Genomic DNA, 12291 nt, shown 5'->3' on the forward strand with positions numbered 1-12291 from the left:
GCAGGTCTGACTGTACTGTGTGAGGAGGTGAGGTGGGAGGTGCAGGACTGACTGTACTGTGTGAGGAGGTGAGGTGGGAGGTGCAGGACTGACTGTACTGTGTGAGGAGGTGAGGTAGGAGGTGCAGGACTGACTGTACTGTGTGAGGAGGTGAGGTAGGAGGTGCAGGACTGACTGTACTGGGTGAGGTGGGAGGAGATGCAGGTCTGACTGTACTGTGTGAGGAGGTGAGGTGGTAGGAGGTGCAGGTCTGACTGTACTGTGAGAGGAGGTGAGGTGGTAGGAGGTGTAGGTCTGACTGTACTGTGTGAGGAGGTGAGGTAGGAGGTGCAGGTCTGACTGTACTGTGTGAGGAGGTGAGGTAGGAGGTGCAGGACTGACTGTACTGTGAGAGGAGGTGAGGTGGTAGGAGGTGCAGGTCTGACTGTACTGTGTGAGGAGGTGGGGTAGGAGGAGGTGCTGGTCTGACTGTACTGTGAGAGGAGGTGAGGTAGGAGGTGCAGGTCTGACTGTACTGTGTGAGGAGGTGAGGTGGTAGGAGGTGCAGGTCTGACTGTACTGTGTGAGGAGGTGAGGTGGTAGGAGGTGCAGGTCTGACTGTACTGTGTGAGGAGGTGAGGTGGTAGGAGGTGCAGGTCTGACTGTACTGTGTGAGGAGGTGAGGTGGTAGGAGGTGCAGGTCTGACTGTACTGTGTGAGGAGGTGAGGTAGGAGGAGGTGCAGGTTTGACTGTACTGTGAGAGGAGGTGAGGTAGGAGGTGCAGGTCTGACTGTACTGTGTGAGGAGGTGAGGTGGTAGGAGGTGCTGGTCTGACTGTACTGTGAGAGGAGGTGAGGTGGGAGGTGCAGGACTGACTGTACTGTGTGAGGAGGTGAGGTGGGAGGTGCAGCACTGACTGTACTGTGTGAGGAGGTGAGGTAGGAGGTGCAGGACTGACTGTACTGTGTGAGGAGGTGAGGTAGGAGGTGCAGGTCTGACTGTACTGTGAGAGGAGGTGAGATGGGAGGAGGTGCAGGTCTGACTGTACTGTGAGAGGAGGTGAGGTGGGAGGAGGTGCAGGTTTGACTGTACTGTGAGAGGAGGTGAGGTAGGAGGTGCAGGTCTGACTGTACTGTGAGAGGAGGTGAGGTAGGAGGTGCAGGTCTGACTGTACTGTGTGAGGAGGTGAGGTGATAGGAGGTGCAGGTCTGACTGTACTGTGTGAGGAGGTGAGGTAGGAGGTGCAGGTCTGACTGTACTGTGTGAGGAGGTGAGGTAGGAGAAGGTGCAGGTCTGACTGTACTGTGAGAGGAGGTGAGGTAGGAGGAGATGCAGGTCTGACTGTACTGTGAGAGGAGGTGAGGTAGGAGGTGCAGGTCTGACTGTACTGTGAGAGGAGGTGAGGTGGGAGGTGCAGGTCTGACTGTACTGTGAGAGGAGGTGAGGTGGGAGGAGGTGCAGGTTTGACTGTACTGTGAGAGGAGGGGAGATGGGAGGAGGTGCAGGTCTGACTGTACTGTGAGAGGAGGTGAGGTGGGAGGAGGTGCAGGTTTGACTGTACTGTGAGAGGAGGTGAGGTAGGAGGTGCAGGTCTGACTGTACTGTGTGAGGAGGTGAGGTGGTAGGAGGTGCAGGTCTGACTGTACTGTGTGAGGAGGTGAGGTAGGAGGTGCAGGTCTGACTGTACTGTGTGAGGAGGTGAGGTGGGAGGAGGTGCAGGTTTGACTGTACTGTGAGAGGAGGTGAGGTAGGAGTTGCAGGTCTGACTGTACTGTGAGAGGAGGTGAGGTGGGAGGTGCAGGTCTGACTGTACTGTGTGAGGAGGTGAGGTGGTAGGAGGTGCAGGTCTGACTGTACTGTGTGAGGAGGTGAGGTAGGAGGAGGTGCTGGTCTGACTGTACTGTGAGAGGAGGTGAGGTAGGAGGTGCAGGTCTGACTGTACTGTGTGAGGAGGTGAGGTGGTAGGAGGTGCAGGTCTGACTGTACTGTGTGAGGAGGTGAGGTAGGAGGTGCAGGTCTGACTGTACTGTGTGAGGAGGTGAGGTAGGAGGAGGTGCAGGTTTGACTGTACTGTGAGAGGAGGTGAGGTAGGAGGTGCAGGTCTGACTGTACTGTGTGAGGAGGTGAGGTGGTAGGAGGTGCAGGTCTGACTGTACTGTGTGAGGAGGTGAGGTAGGAGGTGCAGGTCTGACTGTACTGTGTGAGGAGGTGAGGTGGTAGGAGGTGCAGGTCTGACTGTACTGTGTGAGGAGGTGAGGTAGGAGGAGGTGCTGGTCTGACTGTACTGTGAGAGGAGGTGAGGTAGGAGGTGCAGGTCTGACTGTACTGTGTGAGGAGGTGAGGTGGGAGGTGCAGGACTGACTGTACTGTGTGAGGAGGTGAGGTGGGAGGTGCAGGACTGACTGTACTGTGTGAGGAGGTGAGGTAGGAGGTGCAGGACTGACTGTACTGTGTGAGGAGGTGAGGTAGGAGGTGCAGGACTGACTGTACTGGGTGAGGTGGGAGGAGATGCAGGTCTGACTGTACTGTGTGAGGAGGTGAGGTGGTAGGAGGTGCAGGTCTGACTGTACTGTGAGAGGAGGTGAGGTGGTAGGAGGTGTAGGTCTGACTGTACTGTGTGAGGAGGTGAGGTAGGAGGTGCAGGTCTGACTGTACTGTGTGAGGAGGTGAGGTAGGAGGTGCAGGACTGACTGTACTGTGAGAGGAGGTGAGGTGGTAGGAGGTGCAGGTCTGACTGTACTGTGTGAGGAGGTGGGGTAGGAGGAGGTGCTGGTCTGACTGTACTGTGAGAGGAGGTGAGGTAGGAGGTGCAGGTCTGACTGTACTGTGTGAGGAGGTGAGGTGGTAGGAGGTGCAGGTCTGACTGTACTGTGTGAGGAGGTGAGGTGGTAGGAGGTGCAGGTCTGACTGTACTGTGTGAGGAGGTGAGGTGGTAGGAGGTGCAGGTCTGACTGTACTGTGTGAGGAGGTGAGGTGGTAGGAGGTGCAGGTCTGACTGTACTGTGTGAGGAGGTGAGGTAGGAGGAGGTGCAGGTTTGACTGTACTGTGAGAGGAGGTGAGGTAGGAGGTGCAGGTCTGACTGTACTGTGTGAGGAGGTGAGGTGGTAGGAGGTGCTGGTCTGACTGTACTGTGAGAGGAGGTGAGGTGGGAGGTGCAGGACTGACTGTACTGTGTGAGGAGGTGAGGTGGGAGGTGCAGCACTGACTGTACTGTGTGAGGAGGTGAGGTAGGAGGTGCAGGACTGACTGTACTGTGTGAGGAGGTGAGGTAGGAGGTGCAGGTCTGACTGTACTGTGAGAGGAGGTGAGATGGGAGGAGGTGCAGGTCTGACTGTACTGTGAGAGGAGGTGAGGTGGGAGGAGGTGCAGGTTTGACTGTACTGTGAGAGGAGGTGAGGTAGGAGGTGCAGGTCTGACTGTACTGTGAGAGGAGGTGAGGTAGGAGGTGCAGGTCTGACTGTACTGTGTGAGGAGGTGAGGTGATAGGAGGTGCAGGTCTGACTGTACTGTGTGAGGAGGTGAGGTAGGAGGTGCAGGTCTGACTGTACTGTGTGAGGAGGTGAGGTAGGAGAAGGTGCAGGTCTGACTGTACTGTGAGAGGAGGTGAGGTAGGAGGAGATGCAGGTCTGACTGTACTGTGAGAGGAGGTGAGGTAGGAGGTGCAGGTCTGACTGTACTGTGAGAGGAGGTGAGGTGGGAGGTGCAGGTCTGACTGTACTGTGAGAGGAGGTGAGGTGGGAGGAGGTGCAGGTTTGACTGTACTGTGAGAGGAGGGGAGATGGGAGGAGGTGCAGGTCTGACTGTACTGTGAGAGGAGGTGAGGTGGGAGGAGGTGCAGGTTTGACTGTACTGTGAGAGGAGGTGAGGTAGGAGGTGCAGGTCTGACTGTACTGTGTGAGGAGGTGAGGTGGTAGGAGGTGCAGGTCTGACTGTACTGTGTGAGGAGGTGAGGTAGGAGGTGCAGGTCTGACTGTACTGTGTGAGGAGGTGAGGTGGGAGGAGGTGCAGGTTTGACTGTACTGTGAGAGGAGGTGAGGTAGGAGTTGCAGGTCTGACTGTACTGTGAGAGGAGGTGAGGTGGGAGGTGCAGGTCTGACTGTACTGTGTGAGGAGGTGAGGTGGTAGGAGGTGCAGGTCTGACTGTACTGTGTGAGGAGGTGAGGTAGGAGGAGGTGCTGGTCTGACTGTACTGTGAGAGGAGGTGAGGTAGGAGGTGCAGGTCTGACTGTACTGTGTGAGGAGGTGAGGTGGTAGGAGGTGCAGGTCTGACTGTACTGTGTGAGGAGGTGAGGTAGGAGGTGCAGGTCTGACTGTACTGTGTGAGGAGGTGAGGTAGGAGGTGCAGGACTGACTGTACTGGGTGAGGTGGGAGGAGGTGCAGGTCTGACTGTACTGTGTGAGGAGGTGAGGTGGTAGGAGGTGCAGGTCTGACTGTACTGTGAGAGGAGGTGAGGTGGTAGGAGGTGTAGGTCTGACTGTACTGTGTGAGGAGGTGAGGTAGGAGGTGCAGGTCTGACTGTACTGTGTGAGGAGGTGAGGTAGGAGGTGCAGGACTGACTGTACTGTGAGAGGAGGTGAGGTGGTAGGAGGTGCAGGTCTGACTGTACTGTGTGAGGAGGTGGGGTAGGAGGAGGTGCTGGTCTGACTGTACTGTGAGAGGAGGTGAGGTGGGAGGTGCAGGACTGACTGTACTGTGTGAGGAGGTGAGGTGGGAGGTGCAGCACTGACTGTACTGTGAGAGGAGGTGAGGTAGGAGGTGCAGGTCTGACTGTACTGTGTGAGGAGGTGAGGTGGTAGGAGGTGCAGGTCTGACTGTACTGTGTGAGGAGGTGAGGTGGTAGGAGGTGCAGGTCTGACTGTACTGTGAGAGGAGGTGAGGTAGGAGGTGCAGGTCTGACTGTACTGTGTGAGGAGGTGAGGTGGTAGGAGGTGCAGGTCTGACTGTACTGTGTGAGGAGGTGAGGTGGTAGGAGGTGCAGGTCTGACTGTACTGTGTGAGGAGGTGAGGTAGGAGGAGGTGCAGGTTTGACTGTACTGTGAGAGGAGGTGAGGTAGGAGGTGCAGGTCTGACTGTACTGTGTGAGGAGGTGAGGTGGTAGGAGGTGCTGGTCTGACTGTACTGTGAGAGGAGGTGAGGTGGGAGGTGCAGGACTGACTGTACTGTGTGAGGAGGTGAGGTGGGAGGTGCAGCACTGACTGTACTGTGTGAGGAGGTGAGGTAGGAGGTGCAGGACTGACTGTACTGTGTGAGGAGGTGAGGTAGGAGGTGCAGGTCTGACTGTACTGTGAGAGGAGGTGAGATGGGAGGAGGTGCAGGTCTGACTGTACTGTGAGAGGAGGTGAGGTGGGAGGAGGTGCAGGTTTGACTGTACTGTGAGAGGAGGTGAGGTAGGAGGTGCAGGTCTGACTGTACTGTGAGAGGAGGTGAGGTAGGAGGTGCAGGTCTGACTGTACTGTGTGAGGAGGTGAGGTGATAGGAGGTGCAGGTCTGACTGTACTGTGTGAGGAGGTGAGGTGATAGGAGGTGCAGGTCTGACTGTACTGTGTGAGGAGGTGAGGTAGGAGAAGGTGCAGGTCTGACTGTACTGTGAGAGGAGGTGAGGTAGGAGGAGATGCAGGTCTGACTGTACTGTGAGAGGAGGTGAGGTAGGAGGTGCAGGTCTGACTGTACTGTGAGAGGAGGTGAGGTGGGAGGTGCAGGTCTGACTGTACTGTGAGAGGAGGTGAGGTGGGAGGAGGTGCAGGTTTGACTGTACTGTGAGAGGAGGGGAGATGGGAGGAGGTGCAGGTCTGACTGTACTGTGAGAGGAGGTGAGGTGGGAGGAGGTGCAGGTTTGACTGTACTGTGAGAGGAGGTGAGGTAGGAGGTGCAGGTCTGACTGTACTGTGTGAGGAGGTGAGGTGGTAGGAGGTGCAGGTCTGACTGTACTGTGTGAGGAGGTGAGGTAGGAGGTGCAGGTCTGACTGTACTGTGTGAGGAGGTGAGGTGGGAGGAGGTGCAGGTTTGACTGTACTGTGAGAGGAGGTGAGGTAGGAGTTGCAGGTCTGACTGTACTGTGAGAGGAGGTGAGGTGGGAGGTGCAGGTCTGACTGTACTGTGTGAGGAGGTGAGGTGGTAGGAGGTGCAGGTCTGACTGTACTGTGTGAGGAGGTGAGGTAGGAGGAGGTGCTGGTCTGACTGTACTGTGAGAGGAGGTGAGGTAGGAGGTGCAGGTCTGACTGTACTGTGTGAGGAGGTGAGGTGGTAGGAGGTGCAGGTCTGACTGTACTGTGTGAGGAGGTGAGGTAGGAGGTGCAGGTCTGACTGTACTGTGTGAGGAGGTGAGGTAGGAGGAGGTGCAGGTTTGACTGTACTGTGAGAGGAGGTGAGGTAGGAGGTGAGGTGGTAGGAGGTGCAGGTCTGACTGTACTGTGTGAGGAGGTGAGGTAGGAGGTGCAGGTCTGACTGTACTGTGTGAGGAGGTGAGGTGGTAGGAGGTGCAGGTCTGACTGTACTGTGTGAGGAGGTGAGGTAGGAGGAGGTGCTGGTCTGACTGTACTGTGAGAGGAGGTGAGGTAGGAGGTGCAGGTCTGACTGTACTGTGTGAGGAGGTGAGGTGGGAGGTGCAGGACTGACTGTACTGTGTGAGGAGGTGAGGTGGGAGGTGCAGGACTGACTGTACTGTGTGAGGAGGTGAGGTAGGAGGTGCAGGACTGACTGTACTGTGTGAGGAGGTGAGGTAGGAGGTGCAGGACTGACTGTACTGGGTGAGGTGGGAGGAGATGCAGGTCTGACTGTACTGTGTGAGGAGGTGAGGTGGTAGGAGGTGCAGGTCTGACTGTACTGTGAGAGGAGGTGAGGTGGTAGGAGGTGTAGGTCTGACTGTACTGTGTGAGGAGGTGAGGTAGGAGGTGCAGGTCTGACTGTACTGTGTGAGGAGGTGAGGTAGGAGGTGCAGGACTGACTGTACTGTGAGAGGAGGTGAGGTGGTAGGAGGTGCAGGTCTGACTGTACTGTGTGAGGAGGTGGGGTAGGAGGAGGTGCTGGTCTGACTGTACTGTGAGAGGAGGTGAGGTAGGAGGTGCAGGTCTGACTGTACTGTGTGAGGAGGTGAGGTGGTAGGAGGTGCAGGTCTGACTGTACTGTGTGAGGAGGTGAGGTGGTAGGAGGTGCAGGTCTGACTGTACTGTGTGAGGAGGTGAGGTGGTAGGAGGTGCAGGTCTGACTGTACTGTGTGAGGAGGTGAGGTGGTAGGAGGTGCAGGTCTGACTGTACTGTGTGAGGAGGTGAGGTAGGAGGAGGTGCAGGTTTGACTGTACTGTGAGAGGAGGTGAGGTAGGAGGTGCAGGTCTGACTGTACTGTGTGAGGAGGTGAGGTGGTAGGAGGTGCTGGTCTGACTGTACTGTGAGAGGAGGTGAGGTGGGAGGTGCAGGACTGACTGTACTGTGTGAGGAGGTGAGGTGGGAGGTGCAGCACTGACTGTACTGTGTGAGGAGGTGAGGTAGGAGGTGCAGGACTGACTGTACTGTGTGAGGAGGTGAGGTAGGAGGTGCAGGTCTGACTGTACTGTGAGAGGAGGTGAGATGGGAGGAGGTGCAGGTCTGACTGTACTGTGAGAGGAGGTGAGGTGGGAGGAGGTGCAGGTTTGACTGTACTGTGAGAGGAGGTGAGGTAGGAGGTGCAGGTCTGACTGTACTGTGAGAGGAGGTGAGGTAGGAGGTGCAGGTCTGACTGTACTGTGTGAGGAGGTGAGGTGATAGGAGGTGCAGGTCTGACTGTACTGTGTGAGGAGGTGAGGTAGGAGGTGCAGGTCTGACTGTACTGTGTGAGGAGGTGAGGTAGGAGAAGGTGCAGGTCTGACTGTACTGTGAGAGGAGGTGAGGTAGGAGGAGATGCAGGTCTGACTGTACTGTGAGAGGAGGTGAGGTAGGAGGTGCAGGTCTGACTGTACTGTGAGAGGAGGTGAGGTGGGAGGTGCAGGTCTGACTGTACTGTGAGAGGAGGTGAGGTGGGAGGAGGTGCAGGTTTGACTGTACTGTGAGAGGAGGGGAGATGGGAGGAGGTGCAGGTCTGACTGTACTGTGAGAGGAGGTGAGGTGGGAGGAGGTGCAGGTTTGACTGTACTGTGAGAGGAGGTGAGGTAGGAGGTGCAGGTCTGACTGTACTGTGTGAGGAGGTGAGGTGGTAGGAGGTGCAGGTCTGACTGTACTGTGTGAGGAGGTGAGGTAGGAGGTGCAGGTCTGACTGTACTGTGTGAGGAGGTGAGGTGGGAGGAGGTGCAGGTTTGACTGTACTGTGAGAGGAGGTGAGGTAGGAGTTGCAGGTCTGACTGTACTGTGAGAGGAGGTGAGGTGGGAGGTGCAGGTCTGACTGTACTGTGTGAGGAGGTGAGGTGGTAGGAGGTGCAGGTCTGACTGTACTGTGTGAGGAGGTGAGGTAGGAGGAGGTGCTGGTCTGACTGTACTGTGAGAGGAGGTGAGGTAGGAGGTGCAGGTCTGACTGTACTGTGTGAGGAGGTGAGGTGGTAGGAGGTGCAGGTCTGACTGTACTGTGTGAGGAGGTGAGGTAGGAGGTGCAGGTCTGACTGTACTGTGTGAGGAGGTGAGGTAGGAGGAGGTGCAGGTTTGACTGTACTGTGAGAGGAGGTGAGGTAGGAGGTGCAGGTCTGACTGTACTGTGTGAGGAGGTGAGGTGGTAGGAGGTGCAGGTCTGACTGTACTGTGTGAGGAGGTGAGGTAGGAGGTGCAGGTCTGACTGTACTGTGTGAGGAGGTGAGGTGGTAGGAGGTGCAGGTCTGACTGTACTGTGTGAGGAGGTGAGGTAGGAGGAGGTGCTGGTCTGACTGTACTGTGAGAGGAGGTGAGGTAGGAGGTGCAGGTCTGACTGTACTGTGTGAGGAGGTGAGGTGGGAGGTGCAGGACTGACTGTACTGTGTGAGGAGGTGAGGTGGGAGGTGCAGGACTGACTGTACTGTGTGAGGAGGTGAGGTAGGAGGTGCAGGACTGACTGTACTGTGTGAGGAGGTGAGGTAGGAGGTGCAGGACTGACTGTACTGGGTGAGGTGGGAGGAGATGCAGGTCTGACTGTACTGTGTGAGGAGGTGAGGTGGTAGGAGGTGCAGGTCTGACTGTACTGTGAGAGGAGGTGAGGTGGTAGGAGGTGTAGGTCTGACTGTACTGTGTGAGGAGGTGAGGTAGGAGGTGCAGGTCTGACTGTACTGTGTGAGGAGGTGAGGTAGGAGGTGCAGGACTGACTGTACTGTGAGAGGAGGTGAGGTGGTAGGAGGTGCAGGTCTGACTGTACTGTGTGAGGAGGTGGGGTAGGAGGAGGTGCTGGTCTGACTGTACTGTGAGAGGAGGTGAGGTAGGAGGTGCAGGTCTGACTGTACTGTGTGAGGAGGTGAGGTGGTAGGAGGTGCAGGTCTGACTGTACTGTGTGAGGAGGTGAGGTAGGAGGTGCAGGTCTGACTGTACTGTGTGAGGAGGTGAGGTAGGAGGAGGTGCAGGTTTGACTGTACTGTGAGAGGAGGTGAGGTAGGAGGTGCAGGTCTGACTGTACTGTGTGAGGAGGTGAGGTGGTAGGAGGTGCAGGTCTGACTGTACTGTGTGAGGAGGTGAGGTAGGAGGTGCAGGTCTGACTGTACTGTGTGAGGAGGTGAGGTGGTAGGAGGTGCAGGTCTGACTGTACTGTGTGAGGAGGTGAGGTAGGAGGAGGTGCTGGTCTGACTGTACTGTGAGAGGAGGTGAGGTAGGAGGTGCAGGTCTGACTGTACTGTGTGAGGAGGTGAGGTGGGAGGTGCAGGACTGACTGTACTGTGTGAGGAGGTGAGGTGGGAGGTGCAGGACTGACTGTACTGTGTGAGGAGGTGAGGTAGGAGGTGCAGGACTGACTGTACTGTGTGAGGAGGTGAGGTAGGAGGTGCAGGACTGACTGTACTGGGTGAGGTGGGAGGAGATGCAGGTCTGACTGTACTGTGTGAGGAGGTGAGGTGGTAGGAGGTGCAGGTCTGACTGTACTGTGAGAGGAGGTGAGGTGGTAGGAGGTGTAGGTCTGACTGTACTGTGTGAGGAGGTGAGGTAGGAGGTGCAGGTCTGACTGTACTGTGTGAGGAGGTGAGGTAGGAGGTGCAGGACTGACTGTACTGTGAGAGGAGGTGAGGTGGTAGGAGGTGCAGGTCTGACTGTACTGTGTGAGGAGGTGGGGTAGGAGGAGGTGCTGGTCTGACTGTACTGTGAGAGGAGGTGAGGTAGGAGGTGCAGGTCTGACTGTACTGTGTGAGGAGGTGAGGTGGGAGGTGCAGGACTGACTGTACTGTGTGAGGAGGTGAGGTGGGAGGTGCAGCACTGACTGTACTGTGTGAGGAGGTGAGGTAGGAGGTGCAGGACTGACTGTACTGTGTGAGGAGGTGAGGTAGGAGGTGCAGGACTGACTGTACTGGGTGAGGTGGGAGGAGGTGCAGGTCTGACTGTACTGTGTGAGGAGGTGAGGTGGGAGGAGGTGCAGGTCTGACTGTACTGTGTGAGGAGGTGAGGTAGGAGGTGCAGGTCTGACTGTACTGTGAGAGGAGGTGAGGTAGGAGGTGCAGGTCTGACTACTGTGAGAGGAGGTGAGGTAGGAGGTGCAGGTCTGACTGTACTGTGTGAGGAGGTGAGGTGGGAGTCTCCACTGGGCTGACCGGACTGCTTAGCCTCTTTTGCTGAGCAGTCGTGACTAACGTTTCCTAGGTGATGGACAGCTCCTCCCCTTCTGTCCTTCTCTGCTCTGTATTTGGACAGTTTTAATGCTTTAATGTTTTCAATAAAATGCTGTCCATTCTTCTGCAGCATTTCCTGATGAATACTTTAGCGAGACGTGTTTAATTTAAATTTATTTTGTGCTTGTCTGAAAAGTATATTTCTTATGTTTGTTATTTACATGTTATAATGCTGTACTGTAAGGCACTGAACAATTTTAAGTACTTCAGGGAGGAGTGAAAAATAGCTCAGCTGTCTGTGGGGGGAAAGCTTGACTGAACTTGCAGCCGAATGGATGAGGCGCTAACGCGCTAACGCTCTCCTCAGTCACTTCTGTTTTTTTTGGACAGCTCTAATGATCTCTGATGGGAAGCAAGTTCTCCATATTATGGCTAATTACGCAAGAGGAGCCATTAATCCATATTCATATAATGTGTTTCTGCGAATGTTTAATTCAACTGTTTCTCATATAAACGACTACGATGACGCCTCAAGTTCAGCTAAACAAACACCGAGACCAACAAACACAATTAATTACTCATGATTCATTAGCAATTAATGCCTTTTTCATGCCTTTCATTTGCAATTAGTGCAGTGCCTGGTGAGGAATAAGGTCTTGGAACAGCTGGGATTAGCGGGGTAATGAGTTCCAGTGGAAGCAGTGGTGTGATCTGCCCCCACTGGTCTGCAACACTTTCCCGGGCCTTTCTGCTTTCATATTTTTTTCCTGATCAAAGGGAAAATAAAATTTCCTATAAAACAGAAATGTGACTGAGTTGATGTGCCATGGTTTAGAGTGGCGGTGTTTTATCGTGAGACCAATGTGTGGCATGGTTGTTGGACGTGACTGAGGGGTTTTTGGTGTGTGCTGCACGGTGTTTTATTTGCGCTGTCTCTGACTTGAAGGAGTCTTCCATTCAGACGTGTTGATGGGTAGGAACACAACACGTTTCCATTGTCCTAATGCTAAACAAGGCCTTTCTGCATTTCTTTCGTTAATAACAAGCTTATAATTTTATCAAAACACCTGAGCTTTAATTATGCTATCCTTAGACTAATATACTAGTACAAGGACTTCTTCCATGGACACAGTAAAGCACAGTTGGAGATCGCTGGGAGCAAGAGTGTCTATTAGAGTAAATGTAAATGATCTAAGCATGGCCTCTGCTCACAGTGATGCTACCGTAAGGTCAGCAGCTAATCTGAGGTTTTTTATTTCCTTCCCTGTGTCTGTGTGTGTGTGTGTGTGTGTGTGTGTGTGTGTGTGTGTGTGTGTGTGTGTGTGTGTGTGTGTTGACTGATCTCAGGTCAGCACAGGTTTCTTGGTCCTGGCATCTCTCAGGTGCGCAGTCTAAAACTGGACAGCAGTATTTGGACCAATGAGCTGGTGGAGGTAACTGCTACGTGCACTTTCGCCGTCTGTCGCTGCTAATGTGGATGAATCACTTGATGGGGCCAAATTCTCTCTCACACTTCCCAGCTGTTTCTGGAAGTTGGTAATGACAACGCCAACAGTTTCTGGGCCGCCAATCTTCCGGTGGAGGAGGAGCTTCACGTGGGGGCGTCGCCAGAACAGCGTGCCAGGTTCCACAGGAG

At 54.9% G+C, this 12291-nt stretch overlaps 1 protein-coding gene across 1 annotated transcript in view; it reads left to right on the forward strand.

Moving 5' to 3' along the window:
• arap2 (ArfGAP with RhoGAP domain, ankyrin repeat and PH domain 2) overlaps positions 1 to 12291 on the forward strand; it is a 68215-nt gene that overhangs the window by 13929 nt on the left and 41995 nt on the right. Inside the window, 2 exon segments of the mRNA XM_076972499.1 lie at positions 12003 to 12088; positions 12176 to 12291. The exon segment at positions 12176 to 12291 is cut by the window's right edge and continues 67 nt beyond it. Coding sequence (XP_076828614.1) covers positions 12003 to 12088; positions 12176 to 12291 — 202 coding nt within the window.

This window comes from Brachyhypopomus gauderio, chromosome 14 (genome assembly GCF_052324685.1).
Source record: "Brachyhypopomus gauderio isolate BG-103 chromosome 14, BGAUD_0.2, whole genome shotgun sequence".
Classification (NCBI taxonomy): Eukaryota; Metazoa; Chordata; class Actinopteri; order Gymnotiformes; family Hypopomidae; genus Brachyhypopomus; species Brachyhypopomus gauderio.